General features: G+C 30.7%; 1 protein-coding gene across 1 annotated transcript in view; it reads left to right on the top strand.

Annotated features, from left to right (window-relative positions):
* Positions 1 to 19765, top strand: part of LOC129909447 (retinal homeobox protein Rx-B) — a 55498-nt gene that overhangs the window by 29193 nt on the left and 6540 nt on the right. The window contains 1 exon segment of the mRNA XM_055986528.1: positions 1743 to 1850. Within this exon segment, the coding sequence (XP_055842503.1) occupies positions 1743 to 1850 (108 nt within the window).

Raw genomic sequence — 19765 nt, 5'->3', positions numbered from 1 at the left:
TGACTTCAGATTTGAATTCAGTACACCGAAAACCTACAGAGAAGTATATCTTAGTCTCGGCACCAAAAACCTTATAGACCTGTAATGTAAGGTGAGCGCAAGCTATTTTGTAATGTCATTATTACGAATGCTTAAGGTTGCTGTTTAGTTTGTTGAAACAAATCTTTTTCGCTTATCGCGAACTAAATTGAACTAAGTTCACTAGTTCACCAAGATGAACTAGTTCATTGAACTAGTTCGTTCGCGAACTACACAAGCCTAGTGTCCAATCCAGCCCACATACATCACTCATTTCCGCACACCGGCACAAGTGTGGTGTCTACGGGCCGCTATACACACCACACTTGTGTGCACAATCTAGTGGAACTAAATTCGTGGTTCCAAGTACACTTAATTTTTGCTATGAAAACCAGTTAAATTATATTAAATATGTATTTCTACAAGTGCCTTATTGATTTTCAGATATATATATCTAATTATAAGTCCGATATGAGAACATATGTACAAAATAGATGGGGAGGAGCCGAAATCGAGCAATCGATTTTGGGAGTTGTTTATCAAAACTATCTATATCTCGAAAACGAAGCGAGATATCGAAAAATTTTATTTAATCTTTTTGTCTTGTATTATTATGAGGAGTTTAAAATCTGATTTACGATTTTTGAAAATATCGAAAATACGTTTTTGGCCTATAAATCTGAACAAAAAAAAAAATATTGTATGGGGGCCGCAGCTATTCACAAAAACCCTTAACGGATTCTGATAAATAGAATATTGAGCGAGGTCCTAAGCACCATTTCACGAAAGATACATGCGGATACATTTTTAAAACGCTGGACAAAGTCAGAATAAATAATTGAAATATAGGGCCTAAGGTCTTGAAACAAAATTAAATTTTCTTCCATTTTAAGACTTAACAAGACATTTTTTTTGTGGTAAAATCATAACAGAATACCAAAAAATAATAAAAAAATAAGTTTGTCAAGCTAACTTTGATAAATAATAAAATACACAACTATTAGTTTTACTCAAAAAAATCAAATAACTTTAAATATATTTTTGCTTATTTTAAACTTATATTCATGACACTGCAGAACGCGGCATGCAGTTTTAATTTTTGTTTCTTTGTTAACATTTAATTGTAAGGAATTTAACCTTTCATTAAACATCAAAATATTTATATTCGGAAAACTTCGAATTTTAATAAAGTTCCACTAGATATCGTGGGCACAAAGCCAAAACCACGAACCTGCAAAATTGTAGTTTTGAGAAAAACGGCTTCAAAGTTTTGGAAACACATGCAATCTTATGGAAACTCGTGCAAAAAAAATGATATTTTAGGCTTCTAGGTAACAGATGGAGGATTGGTATTGATGCAATGAATAGAAGGACCGAAAACAAGTAAAATGACACATTAAAGTCAAAATGTCCAAAAATGCAGATTCGCGGTTTTGGCGTTGTACCGACGATATGTAAAATTGCACACTGTGCACCGGAGCAAAAAAATCAAAACTATTTGAAGTGTGCACACAAGTGTCTTGTCTATAAATAATAGGCCGCTTAAAGTAGGTATCGGTATTTGTAACTCATTGGTTACAATAACAAATACCGATAGTGAGAAAAAAGGTCACTAAAACACATCGATTGACTTTATTCCCTCAATACCTACCAGGTTATCCTGCACAAAAAGCGTTTTGGTTGTTTTTACCTTGCCTTATTTTGTTTTTTTTTTTTTATTGCAGGAACAATTAGCAGAATTAGAAGCCGCCTTTGCCAAATCCCATTATCCTGATATTTATTGTAGAGAAGAACTAGCACGAACAACGAAACTAAATGAGGCGCGAATACAAGTAAGTATATTTAAGAATGGGTAAGAATGACTGGAAACACCAATCCAACTTCTATCAGATATTACAAAAGCATTTGTTCCAATCTGGTAAACGCACTCTTGGGTGTCGGTCTTAAATGCAGAAGTGTGCACTTTATAAACCAAAATAGCCTCATTCAGGAAATGCTCTTGAGCCTAAAAAAGTCACCCTTTTTGATTCCAATCCCCCGCGGTAATAATTAATTCACAGTTTTAGATTCCTATCTGAAATAGCATCACAGCGTCGTCAAATTTTGACAGATGGGAAGGGGTGGACAATAAAATGTATCGAGCTCAATTGATGGCCAAATTACAGGGGATGATCCCTATTTAAAAAAGCAAATTTTATGAACATTTGTGCAAGAATATGTCATTTTTGGTGAAGAATATTATAATGAAGTGTTGAACAATGTATGATGATAGAAAAAAACTTAAAATCATATCAAAGTATCAATCTGAAAAGAGACGAGCTCATTACATTAACATTTAATGCTCGTAGATATATGTGAATGGGAAGCTTATAGAAGGTTGCTTTGATCTTTTCGTCGAAAATTGTTTCATAATTGATATGAAATATAAAAGAACACCATGACTATATACATTGTACAATACCAGCAAAATTCGGAAAGGGAGTTTTTGGTATGGGTGGGGCAAATGAATAAATACGAGTATAGGTAATCATTGTTTTTTTTTTGTTTTATTAACGCCAGAAAACAATGGTATGACGCTTGAAGCAACAAAAAAAACGCTGAAGCAGAAGCTGTCATTAAAAACGCCCACTTTAGGGGTTTTTCCTTTAGTTCTGAACAGAGTCTGAACTGTAAAAAAAAATCATGTTTCTTTTTTGTTTAGAAATCGTTCAGAACTTGTTCAGAGCTCGAACTACGAGCTCGGAAAAATTAGACCGAACATTCTGAGTAAAACCCAACGGCGTATTACAGGGGGGGGGGGGGTGCTCACGGGGTCATGACCCCCCCCCCCCTGATCAAATTTGGTGAATTTTATTTGCTTACAGAATATAACAGTATTTTGTACTAGATTACCTAACTCTGTTACACTTTTTGAAACAACTATCGATTTGTTAATCATTTGTAAGCAACCTTGTCTAAGGCAAATTAAATATGTATTATTATTAAATATCACTTAGTCAATAGTCAGATAAACCTCAGTTAGAGCTTATTCCTAGGAATAAAAGTTTTTTATATATACATTTATTCTTCTGATAGTCTAACTGACGATTGAAAAGGCATGCCTTAATCTAATAAACAAAACTGAATTTGTTTTATATTGTAAACCGCTGAAAACTGACGACTTCCAAAATATCGCTAAAAATTTTTTTTTTGGCTTTACCTACTATTTTGATAGGGGTATTTGTATCAGAAACTATCCTTAACATGTCGCTGGCTGAGAATTATAGGGTTGTATATCTTATGGAAACCCCTGCAGACATACAACCCTATAATTCTCAACCAGCGATGTGTCGGTGTTAGGTTTTATGCAAACAGCATTGAATTCTAATTTCTTGTAAGAAAACTTTATCCCCGCGTCATTAAAATAAAATTCCCATACAATTTTAAAACAAAATTTTAAAAAAATTATATTTTTAAATGCAATTTTTTTTACAAAACTTTGCGATTCGTTTGCCTGAGGTTCGGAAGACTTTTAATTCAAAAGTTACCACTGCTATTAAGTAAAAAAGATTTTTATTCTAACTTTCTGGGCTAGCGGAGAATAATGAACAGTTGTTATAATGCAAATTATTCAATCGAAGTGTATTTTTAGGAGAGGATAGCCTTAATTAGTCAAGACTAGTACGCTGCTGATGCGAAACTAATATCCCATACGAAAATGAAACAACGAAATAGTAAACCAACAATTTCGTTCCACTTTTCGTTATGCAGTACGCTGTTCGACACAACGAAATTAAAAGGTCTCCACTTCTTTTTCGCACACAAAAATTTGCCGTTGAGAAAATGAGGTTGCCTAAATATCTAGTCCCTTATATTTCCTGAACGTGCCCGATTACTTTTCAGGTTTGAGACTGGAAGATGGAAGTAGGTATTTTTGTTCTATAAACTCAAGAGTTGAAAACAAAAATATTGAAAAAACAAATTTTCAACATGTGTTAAAACTCTCCACTACAAGTTCGCCAACTTGAGAGTTTACTTTAAGTTGAGCTACCAATAGTGAAGCAAACTCTAGAACTTGAGAGTTGACTTCAACTCGAGGGTTGAAACGAAAGTTGAACATTTGTTTTTTTTTTCTACTGTTTATCAACTCTCGAGTTTAAAAGGCTAGGGCCTAGTAGGTACGCAGTGCCGGTTTAAGCACTACCGGTGCCCCTGGGCAAGATTGCAAGTGAATGGGGCCTCTAAAAAAAAAAAATCATTTTAAAACAATTTTTTAAAATCATATTAAGGGCCAATTTTTCAATAGTCAGTTATACAGTCAGTTAGTACTTATTCCTAAGGATAGAGAAAAAATCAATTTTTCAACAAGCAGATATAGCTTATTCCTAAGAATAAAACTATCTGCTTCTTTCAGACACGAATATAAATTATTCTAAGGAATAATCTCAACAAAAATATTGTGTCAGTTGTCAAAGCTGTTTTGAAAGAATTTTGAAAAAAATACAGTGGAAAACAAGAAAACAAAAACAATCATGAATAAAAATGACGTTTAATTTTAAATATTTTTGAATTTGACAATTTTTTTTTGTTATTCTGTAGAATAAATTATTCTTGATTGAAAAATTCAATGTTTTTATCTGATTGTTTATGAGCCTAATATTTTTATTCGTCGAACAGTTAACTGACTGTTTATTAGAAGATTGAAAAATTGGCTCTAAAAAGCATACCTACTTGTTAATACAGTTTACCTTTATCTCTAACTTTTTTGTTTAAACACATTTAAAGAGATGTAGATTCAGTAGGTTAAGTTGGTTTTATTTGAACAATATTTTTTCAAAATCTTTTTGAACTCCATGAATGTCGTTTTCGAATGGAATCACTCCATGACTCATTCTGAAATCCAATAAAAAAATTTAAAACGCTTCCACTTAATTCTGTTTGGTGAAAAAATAAAAAATAAATGTTTTTGTTTTTTTCACTAGGAGAATTTGATGTCGTTTTCGATTGGCTCTCCGCCTTCTGAAAGTGTTTTATTCGCACGAATATGACAGACAGAACGCTTCTCAGAATTCAAAACAGAATTCACTCAAAATCACTAATACATATTTAATGTCGTTTTCGATTGGCTCTCCGGAAGCGTCCGGAATCATTCAGAAGCCTTCTGATAGTGTTTTATTCGCTCGAATTTGACAGCTAGAACGCTTCTGAGAAGAGAAATTCTCTTCTCGATTTCAAATCAGAATTCAAATCGGAATTCACTCACATGTCAAAAAAAAAACACTCAATCAATGTTTTATTGTTTTCTGAAATTTAAATTAATTATAAATCAAAAATTCATACAATAATGTATAAATGACCACTTTTTTCGAACATTAGTTTATAATTTTCCAACTCTAACGCCATGATTTTCATTTGCAAGAAAAAAAAAAAATAATAAAATTAAAAATATTTGACATTTGAAATTTCACAGAAATAAAATAAAAATAGAATTGAGTGGAAGCGATTTGACCTGTTTTATTGGATTTCAGAATGAGTGAATCCTTGAGTGTTTCCAATCGAAAACGACATAAATAATAAAACGTCAAACCGAATTTCCTAGTAGAAAAGCAAAAAATATTATATATTATCCCCCTTATTTTTATAAACTTTGTATAACTTTATACAACTGTTTAGATTTGGAAAATGTGATCAAAAACCTTGTTTATTGTTGTCGTATAGCTGTCAAACTTATACAAAAGAGTAGATTGTCTTAACCGCGAATAATGTGATTATTATTTTTATTAAATAAAGCATATTTAAAACAATTTGAAAAAAGTTATGTAGTGTATAAGTAGACAAAAATCTAATAAATACGACTGATACAGTATATATATATATATATATATATATATAATATATATATATAATATATATATAATATATAATATATATATATATATTAGGGTGGGTCAAAAAAATCGAAATTTTTTTTTTTGATATGGTACTCCGAAAAATCGATTGCTAGACCCCTCTTGAATAAACACACCAAATATGAGCTCTTTATATTAATGGGAAGGTCCTCCGCTTTGCAATTTTCCATTTTTACATCAAGCTTCTACTAAAAAAAAATAATTTTTTTATTAATTGACTTTTCAGCAAATTTCTTTTCATATTCTTGTAGGAAATTGAACGCTCTACAAAAAAGGCCTTATACACTTTTTTCGTTTATCTAACCGTTGAATAGATATTTGAGGTCCAAATATCGAGAAAATCTTTAAAAATTCGTTTTTTGTTCTTAATTTTGTAACAAATTGAAAAATTATAATGATCAAACGCGCAAGACATATTCTTGTTGGAAATTGATTGCTCCACAAAAAAGGTCGTAATAACTTTTTTCATTAATCTAACCATTCTAAAGATATTCGAGGTCAAAGTTAAAAAAAAATATAAAAACATTTTATATTTTTAAAAAATTTCTAATTCACTGAAACTTTATTATTTTCAAATTAGCAAGATATATTCTTGTAGGGGCTTAAACGTTCTACAAAAAATTCCTTGGAATGAAATTGATTGCTTTAACCGTTTAGAAGATATTCGTATCCAAACCAATGCTCACTGATTTCAATAGTTTTCTTATGACCCGTATGCATTGCGATTCGGATACGAATATCTTCTAAACGGTTAAAGCAATCAATTTCATTCCAAGGAATTTTTTGTAGAACGTTTAAGCCCCTACAAGAATATATCTTGCTAATTTGAAAATAATAAAGTTTCAGTGAATTAGAAATTTTTTAAAAATATAAAATGTTTTTATATTTTTTTTTAACTTTGACCTCGAATATCTTTAGAATGGTTAGATTAATGAAAAAAGTTAATAAGACCTTTTTTGTGGAGCAATCAATTTCCAACAAGAATATGTCTTGCGCTTTTGATCATTATAATTTTTCAATTTGTTACAAAATTAAGAACAAAAAACGAATTTTTAAAGATTTTCTCGATATTTGGACCTCAAATATCTATTCAACGGTTAGATAAAAGAAAAAAGTGTATAAGGCCTTTTTTGTAGAGCGTTCAATTTCCTACCAGAATATGAAAAGAAATTTGCTAAAAAGTCAATTAATAAAAAAATTATTTTTTTTTAGTAGAAGCTTGATGTAAAAATGAAAAATTGCAAAGCGGAGGACCTTCCCATTAATATAAAGAGCTCATATTTGGTGTGTATATTCTAGAGGGGTCTAGCAATCGATTTTTCGGAGTACCAATTCAAAAAAAAGAATTTCGATTTTTTTGACCCACCCTAATATATATATATACATATAATATATATTATATTATTCAACAATACAGATATACAATTTCACAATTGAGTGCAAGCGATTCGGACTGTTTTATTGGATTTAAGAATGATTGAATCCTTATAAGTGAAACCACTCGAAAACGACATAGGTAAGTATTAGTGATTTTGAGTGAATTCTGTTTTGAAATCAAGAAGAGAATTTCTCTTCTGAGAAGCGAAGCATTTTCGTGCGAATAAATAAACGCTTTCAGCACGTTTCTAACTATTTTTTTTATTCTAACACACAAACGTAGTTTTTATGAGAAATGGAAGAGCTGTCAATTTTTCAAGTGTTGGGAAATAAACTCGGGAGTAGTTCCCGCGTCTAGTTTCAAATAAATGAAAATTGTGGACATAAGAAAATAAATACCGAAAGTTTTAGAGTCCTTACGTTGCACCTACATATTTGCAACTATGTAAATATTCATCTATTTAATTCTTTAAAGTACAATATTTTACAAATAAACTATTTTAATTTTGTTTTGACACATAAATATGTGAGTATACAGCTGAGCTCATTGATATCTATTCTTTTCGGTCCAGTTCTGTTTTTTTATTTATAACAGTCTGGACTCTGGATATCGTCGGTCTATTCTATTTAATATCCGAAAAAAATACACTCCACTCCATATATTACCAGCTATGATTAAGTGATTTAAATTTAGGAGCGCCTTTACAAAAATTAAATTGGTTGGAGGAATATAAGGATTGCTTTAGTCTTTCAAAAGAAATTGGGGTACCTTTGTCCTCAAAGATTAACAAAGATCAACCCAAAATTGGGGAGCGCCTTCATTCTTCAAAATGTTTAGGACACAAAATAAGCGCCTTTGAAAAAGTAAAATAGAAAAAAATTGGGGCACCTTTGTGAAAGAAAATATAAAACTGTGCAAGTCGAAATCTTTGACATGTGCGCTGTTGACTGTTTCCCCTATTTCGGAGTTCGGACCTTAGAAATCGATTGGCATCATTAGTTTTTCGATTTATCGGTACGACTGCGAACAAAATTCTTTTCGGAAGTTTTTTCAATAATTTTAAGCATTTTGCCCGGTTTAAAAAGTCATTTTTCTTGTTTATATTGCTATTTGTTTTGCTCAAACGTTATTTACTTCCAGCATAAACTAGTAATGAATAATTTGCCGTTGTGTTGTAATAATTTTTTTTTTACATTTGAAACCGATTTGTGAGAAAATTGCTTCTACCGCCTAAACAATTTAATATTATCCTTCACTCCCATATAATTTTTTTCTGTAAATAATCTAAATAATCTTTATGAAATTAAAAAAAAAAAGTTTTGAAAATAAATTTATTATTTGTTTAAACAACTAAAACGGCAGCACCGCCAATTTTTAAAACATAGATTTTAAAGGCTTTTTTATTACCGACGTTTAAGAACAGAAATTATAAAAATTGGATCTGTAATTTGCTTTAGTTACTGCACTAAAACATAATAAAACGATAACAATGCAAACAAATCCAATGAATGTGAACAAATTATGGAGGCTTTTTTACTTTTTCCAATAGTTACGAACTGTTACCCTTTATGCATTTTTCAAGAAAAGGTTCTTTATTAGGTACATACCCTTATGAATAGAAATTAAATTCAGGAAGTATTAATAATCTAAAAGCATTTTGCCAACCACAGAAGAATTGCACATGAACGTGACGGAAAACAAGATGAATCTAATAGTGACGAATGACGATGACAATATCCCCTCGCGAACGACCAACGAAAAGTTTTTCTTGAAAAACCAAAAAAATAATCAAATGAGTTTTAAACAAAATAGCCTCCAGTAAATTATTAAATCAAGTCGCATTTTTCGCGGGACAAAATTTTTTCATGGAACGTGTTCGGGTGTATGTGCCTATCGTAAAAGTCAATTTGTTAGGATGATAGGAAATCGGGAACAACCGCTATCTTTGAAAAGATGCCGTTTTTATTTCATAGCTCCATTTTTACTCATTTAAACCAAAAATGTCCGAGCACAGACTTATCACAATGAAATTATCTTAAAAACGATATAAAAATGAATTCCGTGAGTTAATTGAATTCAATTTTATAGTCGGTCCGGGTTTGTCTCGCAAGGTTAAGGCAAAATGACATTTTTTCAAATATCTGACGAACTTTTGATTTGTTTGAGATTTTCTTCAAAAATTAATAATAGCATTTTTAATTACAGTCGACTCCCTCTAAGTCGAATTTCCCTCTAAGTCGAACTTTTTCACCATTTTTAATGAACAATTTTGATGAAAAAATATTAAATAAATCCCTCTAACTCGAATTTCCCTCTATAACTCGAACCGATTTTCAAGTCCCGTGAAAGTTCGACTCAGCGGGAGTCGACTGTATCTATAAAATGAGCCCTTTATTATTTTTGTAACCATCACATTGCAGAAGCAACCAAACGTCGAAATCATGATAATACGATTTTTTAACTGAGCATATTGTGAATACCCCAATATGCTCAGTTAAAAAATCGTATTCAAATAAACAAACAAAAAATTAAACACAATAGTCTCGAAAACATAACGCCTGTCACAGCCTAGTTATACTTATGGCATCGCTGAGATTGAGGTCTTCAAGTTTAGAAAAAAATAGTAATAGTTGTGATGTCCAACATTGAGGATAGATTGTGATTCCACATTGCGTATGAAGTGGCGAAGAGCAATAACAACCGCAATCCGCAAACCTTCGTTTGATAGCGCAAAATGCTCTCTTAGGCCGTGTGTGAATTGCGTTAAATAGTTAACCCCGTGTAAAATTTTTGACACTATTGAGGTGAATAAAACAATTTCATATTGTTAAGTATTTTTCTCTATCTTAACAAAACCATCTGCAAAAAAAATTTAACCTAATTTAACCAGGTCCCAGAGCTCATTAAATTTTAAACAACTGAACATTTTTTATTCACCTCAATAGTGTCAAAAATTTTACACGGGGTTAACTATTTAACGCGATTCACACACGGCCTTGATCTAGAATTTGTCAGTTGCTTTTAACGGGTTGGGGTCGAAATTCTGTATGTTGCAAAATTCTGTATTCAAAATACTGTATGCCAAAATACTGTATGTCAAAATTCTGTATGTGCAAAATGCTGTACGAGCAAAATTCTGAAAGTCAAAATTCTGTGTAGCAAAATTCTGTTTGGTCAAAATACTGTATATCAAAATTCTGTACGGCAAAATTCTGTATATCAAAATTCTGTAAAAATGCTGTAAAAAAATATCGTTTTGATAATGTAAAAAAGTGAGCGCGCACTTTTGTACATTATCAAAACGATATTTTTTTACAGCATTTTTACAGAATTTTGATATACAGAATTTTGCCGTACAGAATTTTACAAAACAGAATTTTGCAAGTCAGTATTTTGTCCATACAGTATTTTGACGTACAGAATTTTGTATTTACAGTATAATGACGTACAGAATTATGGTCTCACAGTATTTTGACCCTACAGAATTTTGTCGTACAGAATTTTGACAAGCAGAATTATGACCCGCTCCCGCTTTTAACACGCTATCCTGCTTTTTTTTACCTACCTTGTAATCGAGTAAATTATGGCTTAAACGAAGTAGATGAGTAAGTTTTACCGAATTTTTAGAAAAAGGACTTGAAATCCATCTTAGTTACATTTTTACTTTCAGAATCCATTTGAGGAAAGCTCCTTTCTCTCAAAATTTAATAAACTCTTTACTATGAGAGGAAAATGGGAGCTAACAAATATTGATCCTTCCGATGAATTTTCTTCAAGAATCTTTTGAACGAAGAGAAACGAATCAAATTTGTTTGTTAGTAAAAACACCAATAAATCAGCTCTTAATTCCAAAACATGTGTCAATGTTATTCTCTTTGAAATGCAACTGACCTCTTTATGGTCTGTTACATCAGACCGAACAATTTTTTTTTAGGAATCACGTTTTTTATCAAGTATATGTAACTGAAGTCGATTCTTAATTTCGCTAAAGCAAATGTTCATTAGAACTGTGTCAGAGCGAACAACTTGCCAATATCCTTTTTAAGTATTTTTTAGGAGAGAAATTCATAGTTAAAAGTTTAAAATAGCTCTGCTTACCGTAGAAGAATTTAAGAATGTACCGAATATAAAATGGCCGAATATTCGGCGGCATTTCTAGTTTAAATTGGTACAAGGAATGATAAGTTGTTTGATATAAATTGCGAGCGTTAGCGATCAAAAAATTTTTTTTAAGAAATAAATTTGAACCATTATTAGGCTTTATACAAAAAATTAGTTCGTACAATTTTATATATAAAAACATTGAAAAATGAAATTTTTCTCGCACTGAAATTTTCTAGCAAAAAATTGATATATTCTATTATATCAATTATTGATAATAATTAATTATTAAGTTCTAAATTAAATCGAGAATGCTTAAAAATAAATTTTTTTTTAAATAATCCAAGTTGTTTGGCATGAGCTGAGTACTTCACTTTGAAATTAAACTATAAACTTAAATTGTTTATTTTTCTAATTTGATACAATTTGATAATAGAAAGCTAAAAATATAACGAAATATTTTACATAAGTACTACACTCTCTGAAATAAAAGGATAAGATGTCGGAAAGACTTAAATAGATTTAACGGCAATATTTCAAAAACGAGTCTGATCAATATATTTGTCTTCGGATTCGAGTTCAGCAACCCTTTGAAAAAGTATAGTTTAGTCTCGACATCAAAAACCTTGTAGAAATACTTGTGTTATTTAAAGAGTTCTTAAAAGAACATTTAAAGGTGTTTACATAGTGCTTTAGGTAATGATCAAAGAGGTAAAAACTAGTTTTTTGAAAAATCCCTTACCAAACGTTGTAATGGACCATAAAATTTCTGCTTTTCCTTATAAAAACTTCATCGACAGCTTCTTTAACGATATGAAATTGGTAGAGACTTTTAGGGAGATTTTCAGATAGGTAATTAAATTACTAAAATACACAAACAAACCATTTAGTACTGCACATATTAGACTTGAATTTGTTTATAGTATATCTTTTGATTTTCTAAAAAAAAAAAATTTCGGGAGGGGTTAAACCCCATAATCCCCCCTTAAATACGGCTATGGGTGTGGCTTGTCGAGAAACAGCCCCCTGGACTTAAATAAAATTCACTTTTTTATCACATCTTTAAGCACATCATTTAATTCTGGAGGTAGTAACTTCTTCGATGAAGAAAGCATTGTGTTCATGCAAAGTTTAGCATTATGAGTTTCAAATTTGCAATTAGTGCACTTATATTGCCGGACAAGGCTTTGGCAGCTATTGAAAAATACTGACAAATTACAGTGTGAGAGGGTTGCCAAAATATTTTCCTCTCAAGGGGGTCGCGAACTCAAAAAGTTTGAAAACCACTGCAATAGAGCAAAGCTAATGGCTGTCCGTCAATGCACAAAATTGCACATAAGGCCATAAGGATGCAATTAAAATTCTTAGTTTGATATACTAGCTTATATTTATTCAATCCCTCAAGGTCTGTTTACTTTAAGGCCGTGTGCGAATTGCGTTACAATATTGGTTAAAATTTGACGTTTGGTTAAATTTTGACACTATCGTGGTGAATAAAATGGATTAAAACAAATTTGACGCTAGTGGTTAAAATTTGACGTTTCTCAAGATAGAAAGATCAAGATAGATTTGAAATTATTTTTGTTATAATGCAGTGAAATTTTGAGAAATGTTAAAGTATTAATACAAAGTACTTCCTCAAATTATTATTCAAAAATTGAAAATGTACGAATTGTTTGTTTGTTTTTTATATTTCTATTTTGTTGGCAGCTACTGAACTATGAATAAGTGTTCGAAGACTGAATTCAAAATTTCTTTTTGATCGAAATGAAGTGGGAATTTATCGATTAAAATAAAAAAAAAGTATGTATAAGAAATTGAGAATTTCTTACACTTTCATACTAAAATATTTAACTTTATATGTATTCACCTGGGTTTTGTAAAAAAAAAAATGATTAATTGAAAACAAGAAAAACCATTTTTGAGGGTAATTTTGTTTTATCTTGAAGTAATTTTAATCAAAGTAGTGCCAAAAATAAAGTCCCTTTTAACACATTTTAACCCAATTCGCACAGCAAAAAAATAAATTTGATCCCTTTTTTAACCAAACGTCAGATTTTAATCGTGGTAGAGAATTTAACCAACATTTAATTTAACCAACGCAATTCGCACACGGCCTAAAAGTCTAAAACTAACCAATTATTACCTTTTTATCGAATTTTAAAAATTGGCTTTCATTAAAAAAGTCAAAAATGAAGAAAAAGTGTTAATTTTTGAAAAGGTACATTTCTGTCGTTTCTTAACAAAAAAAAATTAAAAATTGCATATTGTTAAAGGATTTTACCTCTACTTTATTTTATTAGGACAAAGTTTGGAAGTAGGTACCGGGTTCATACACAAAATGCCCAATGATTAAGTAAAAAAAAATAAAATCCTCAATTTTTTAACTTTTTTCTGATTGATTTCAGGATACAATTTTCGTCAAAACTAATTTTTTTAATTTTTTTACCACCTTAACTTGATAGAATATTTAATTTGCTACGATAAATCTTCTAGACCAGACACACTACAGCTTCGGAAACTAATATAAGTCCATTTGGCTGATACAGCACAAGACATTATAATACAACAGAGAAAGACAAAGAAAGACAAAAAAAAAACGTGGTACAGAGGGGAGACATGGTTGACAATTGAACTTCTGAGCCGACCGTTGGGCACGAACCAACGATGTCTGGCTCTGAAGTCATCTACCCATTCCTCTGTGCCATGGCCACCTGCGTCCTTGTACCATTTAAAAATTAGGCTTGGTTTTCTAGTTAAATAAAAAAAACTGAAAACCGACCAGTGTTGCCGTTTTCTCAGAAATGCACCAATGGATTTAGTAGCATTTTTGGCTGAGGTATACTTTTATGCCAAGGAATTATATTCAGCAATAAAAAGTCTTGAACAAATTTGTTCTATTTTTGCTCTGGAGCTCCGGTCTATTAAATAGACTATGTCCCCAAACATGAAAAATTAAATATTTCATATTATTATATATTATTATATGTATATAAAAATAAATTGCTGTTAGTCTCGCTAAAACTGGACCGATTTGGCTTAATTAGTCTTAAATTATTTGTAGAAGTCCAGAAGTCCAGATAAGGTTTGAAAGGTGAATAAATATAAATATCACTTACAATGGAAGAACTGAAACTTAAATACAAAAAAGTAAAAAAAAAAAAAACATAACATTTTTATTTTAATTCACATTTTCAATCTAAAAACATCAAAAACTTTCATTTAAAAATTTAATAAAATTTTCAAAAAAGTCAAATGGGAAAATGTACATAATTAAAAAATTGAGTTACCTAGAAGAAATTAAATTTTTTTATTTTTAACAAAATCTTCTTAATCTTATTGTTATACCAAGAACGGCTGAATAGACCAGTGCCAATCCGGTTTTCTGAAGGAAAAAAGTTGAAAAAAATTATTAGCAGCATATGGGTGGTGGAAAAATTAAGGATAAATAGTAGGTATATGAAAGGGAAAAATAAATTGCTGCAAACAAATTGGGGGAAAGGGGGTGTGTGGGCGAAAAAGTGGAGTGGGTGTCAAAAATCGTGTTTTTTTACGATTTTTTCTTAAATCTTTATTCCATTCCAAAATCTTAGGGCAACAAAAATTCAATCAAAAAATATAAGTCAAAAAAATCTGTCAAAAGTACACCTCCTATCGAAAAAAAGTTTTAGATAATAAAAAGATCTACAACTTTAACTCAAAAAAAAATTTATATAGGTAACCTCAAAAATATTGAGAAAAATACAAAAATACGGTTTGTTGGTTTTCTATTTTTATCTTTTACAAAAATGTTTGGATTTTAACAAAACCTAGTTAAAAATAACTTTGTTATGTGTTTTACATATTTTAAAAATATTTTTAGGAAAATATTAATTTTTGGATTTTTGACGAATTTATTTGAAAAAATACCCGATTTTCATGAGAAAAAAGGTACTGAAAAACCGTTTGGTTTTGGAAAAGATTGGAATGCCATTATTTAGATTTAAAACCTTTTATTCAAGACTATGCACAAAAACTATACTTTTATAATAGAAAATATTGAGAAAAATTAAAAAAAAAAAAGAATTTTAAGATCGATTTTTCCAGAAAGATTTTTCCATAGAACCCAAACTATATTTTTCTAATGGCCTTTGACTTTCTAAATTTAAATCGACTATTAGAATGGCTCTAACTTGCAGAATTTTTTAGGTAGGTGTTGAATTTTGAACTTTGAAAAACACTATTTTTGTAGTGTTTTTGCTCGTTTTTTGATGCAGAAATGTTTTTTTGGGGGTTCAATAGCAAATAATTCTTTTTTTAAATCCGTTATCTAGATGTGTGCTAAGCTCGAATTCAAAGTCAGAAAAATCCTATAACATGACGTTTTTGAGATATTATCATGCCAAACGTCACAAAAATATTGTTTTTGGAAAGTTCAAAATTCGATACCTCCAAAACTCTGCAAGTTAGGCTGTGTGTGAGTTACGTTAAATAGTTAACACCGTGTAAACTTTTTGACACTATTGGGGTGAATAAAAAACTTCAAATTGTTTAATATTTTTCTCTGCCTCTTTTCTGCCATGAAACTCCTTTTTAATAAATAAAAAACAAAACGAAACCATCTGCAAAAAAAAAAATTAACTCAAATTTAACCAGGCCCCAGAGCCCAATAAATTTGAATTAAATGAAAATTTTTTATTCACCTCAATAGTGTCACAAATTTTACAAGGTGTTAACTATTTTACGCAATTGACACACGGCCTTAGAGTTGGTTGGTCAAAGTGCGGGCTTGTCTCGCAAGTTAGGGGCAAAATTACATTTTTCATATATGAATCTGATGAACTTTTGATTTGTTTGGGTAATTCTTGGAGAATGAACTATAGCACTTATAATTATCTATAAAATGAGCTCACAATCGTTATTGTAACCATCATACTGGAGAAGTAATATAACGCCGAAATTCTCTATGCACTAGTCAAAAGTGAGAAAGCGCAAATTTTCTGCCGTTTTTAAATAGTATTTTGCTATTGGAAAAAGTAAAAAAGTCTGCATAATCTGTTCAAAATTCGTGTACACTTTGTCATGGAATTAAACATATGTAGGTATAAACTATAAAGGTACCTACCTAACTATGAAGAGTGATTGTTATTTATTTTATTATCTATCGCATTTTTACTATTGGGTTCATTTATATATTGTAGTTAGGTATATGCACATTTTAAAAAGAACCATGCTAGAAACTTACGAAATGTCATTTGCTTTAAGAACATATAAAAAATTTAATGCGAACATATCAAATGTAATGCTGGTACCTATAAAATAACACAGACGAAAAAACTTTCCTACAAAAAGAAAATGTGTAGATAGGTAGGTATATGACTTCAAATGGATCCTTAATTGAGTTTAGTACTCCTCCCACAAATTTCTATATTGCACACACTCTCCAAAGCTTTAATCTAGAAGAAAACCCCATCGCAATATCATCACAGTCACCATCATCAGAATCTTCATCATCCGTCCGAATTATCAACTTTGCCTCTACCCCAAAGTTATCTTCATACAATTTTCATCAGAATTCCTTAACCTCTCTCCCCCATTCCCATTACCGACGTCATCGTCTTTTTCAGCAAAGCAACTAAACAACCAATCCAACTAGATGAAGACAGCACAAACAGCCTTATCTCATCTCCTGGTATTTTATTTTACCATCTACCATTCACCATCACAAAACTACCACCATTACACCTCATAGCAAAGTACAAGTATAATAACGATAATATAAATAAGGGAGCAAAACCACCCTCTCACGCTCATTCGACACCACCCACAATCGCCGACCGTAAAGCCTGACTTTTTTCTTTAAAACCTTATTCCTTCATTTCGTTTACTTTCTCTAGGGGGGGGGGGGGGGGCAGAATGGTACGACACATCTTGCAACAACAAATATTGTAAATTGTATCTTAACTCTGAGAAGTCTTTTATGTTAGAAAACATTTTATTTTTTGTATCCTAATTTTTTTTTTCTTTTTCTTATGTTCTGTAAGAAAAATTCGCATTGCTTACTTTCTAATTTCACTCCACCACCATTTTTGTCCTTCTGTAATGTTTAGCAGAGCAAACTTACACCAAACACAACTTCGCCCCCGCTGCGCTGATGTGTTTTATGACTATGGGATGAATTTGGAGGATAAAAGGGATTCCATTTCGTTTTTCGTCCTTAAGATGTATATGGTGCCAGAGAATAATCCCAGTCTTTTAAAAGATAATAGGCTAAGCTAAATAGGAAAATGCTGTAAAATGAAAACCCACCGTAAAATATAAAAAGGGGATAAAGATAAAAATGTTTATATGTATGAGTTTGCGAATAACTCGGCATCGCTATTACCGGTCGGCTCACATAGGAGTATTTGCAGTAAGAACCTGGCCAAAACACGATTTTCTGAAAACCAAAATAGACAGCTAAAAGTTTTTCAAAACGGGTTCTAAATATACATGGGTCAAAGCCTGGAATTTTGTTTCCTTCTTTTTTAGATCGTGTCTTGTTATAAAATGATTTCAAAGATAACTGTTGCATCTAATCTAGATCTAGGTAGGTATATTTATATTTCAATGCTTAGTACCTTGGTAAGTGTTTTTTAATTGCTCTTTTGTGCACTTGCCTAAGTACTTGCCCAATACTTAGGTGTTATGTCGTTTTCTATTGACGAATCTCAGAATGAGATTTGTGAATTTGACAGCTGAAAGGGGGAGTGAAGAGGGGAAATAGTGGACAAATCTCAGATTTCATGATCTATTTGCGTCTTGAGATTCAAAAAAATGACAAAAAAATTAATCTGAGATTCAAGAATCTGATTCTGGATTTTTATCAAGATTCACGCATACAAACACACGCACTTTCACACACACTCCTCTGTTTGACATTTGTCTGAACATTTTTTGTTGTTTTAGTTTTTTTATACGCACAGATTTCGCAAATTTTACAAAACTAGATTTCATATTCTATTTGCAGTGGAAAATCTGAGAATTTTACACAAAAATCTCAAAAGTCAATAGAAAACGACATTAGGTATTGGTTTCGTGTTAAAAAAAATTTTCAAGGTTAGGTATAATAGGAACTAAAATTACGATGATGGAGAAGCCAGAAAAGTAGTTTTTTTTATGACGTCAATCGGTCAGTGGGTGAGTCGCGTCCGTGGGCTCGTCCATCTGTACATGAAGCGGCAGGCTAAACGGGTGTACGGATTTTCATGAAATTTCATGCGTACCTACTGATGATTTTTTTGTATTTTCCAAGGTAGTTTTTTATCTCCTTTAGAAAGTGTACCTACTATTTTGAGTATTTTGAAATATGATGTTAGTAACGCGAACAAAATTGCTTTTCCGATTTTTTTCTTCAAAAAATGCTGTAAATGGAAATATATTTTTTTGCAAAAAAAATAAAACTTTGATTGATGTCGACTCTTTCCCGGATATCTCGTTAAAACCAATTTTGTTTAAACTTTAAAGACAATTCTCACAATATTATTAATCTTATTATAGTTTAACATTTTGAATTGTAAACTAATTTAAAGGTACTTTAGACTACAAGAGCAAGTACGTGCGACCCATTGTTTTTTCTATTTCAATTCGGGCTTTGAACTACTCATATTGTATCAAAACTTCATATTTTTGTAATTATTTCTTGAACAACTTTAATCATTTCGTTTTCGTTATTCTGCATTGAATTGAAACTATGTTAGTCGTAAAAAAGTAAGTACTTTGGAAATGACCTAGCTGAGGTTGTAGGTATTACTGAGTACATTATATATCGGCACTTGAAATTTTTCATAGACCCTCAAAATTTCAAGTAATGTTCAAAAAACCGTTTTTCAATGTTTTCACAATTCAACGATTTTTTACTCAGTCATTTTTCGGTCAATTTTAGATTTTCTTACAGAGTAATTGTAATTTTTTTGTTATTGTAAAAATATTTTTTTATTTTGCTCAAGCACCAAATTGGGTGTAGATTTTATAGACTGAATCTCAAAGTACAACATTTTTTCCCCGTTTTTTAAGAATTCCGAGACCGTTTTGCGTTTTGAGAAATTTTTTTATAGACAGTTTTATTGTTCTATTTATATATTGAATCAAATTTAATGCAGAATTAATTTCTTTCTAAGCAAAAACCATAAAATATGAGATCAAAAATCTTAACGCTTATCAAATACTCCGATCAAGTAAAACGAATCTTATTCAGAAACTCAGCCAAAATTTTCATTTTTATTTTTGTTTTTTTTTTTTCTAATAATATTTTGTAAGTTTTCATGTTGAATTACCTATAATTATTTTTTTTTTCTTTTTTCAAGTTATTTTTTTTTAACTAGGAATAAATGTCTGTTTTTTGTTTATAAAATGATATTAA

Source organism: Episyrphus balteatus, chromosome 2 (assembly GCF_945859705.1).
Source record: "Episyrphus balteatus chromosome 2, idEpiBalt1.1, whole genome shotgun sequence".
Classification (NCBI taxonomy): domain Eukaryota; kingdom Metazoa; phylum Arthropoda; class Insecta; order Diptera; family Syrphidae; genus Episyrphus; species Episyrphus balteatus.
This window is presented reverse-complemented; position numbering and strand designations above follow the sequence as displayed.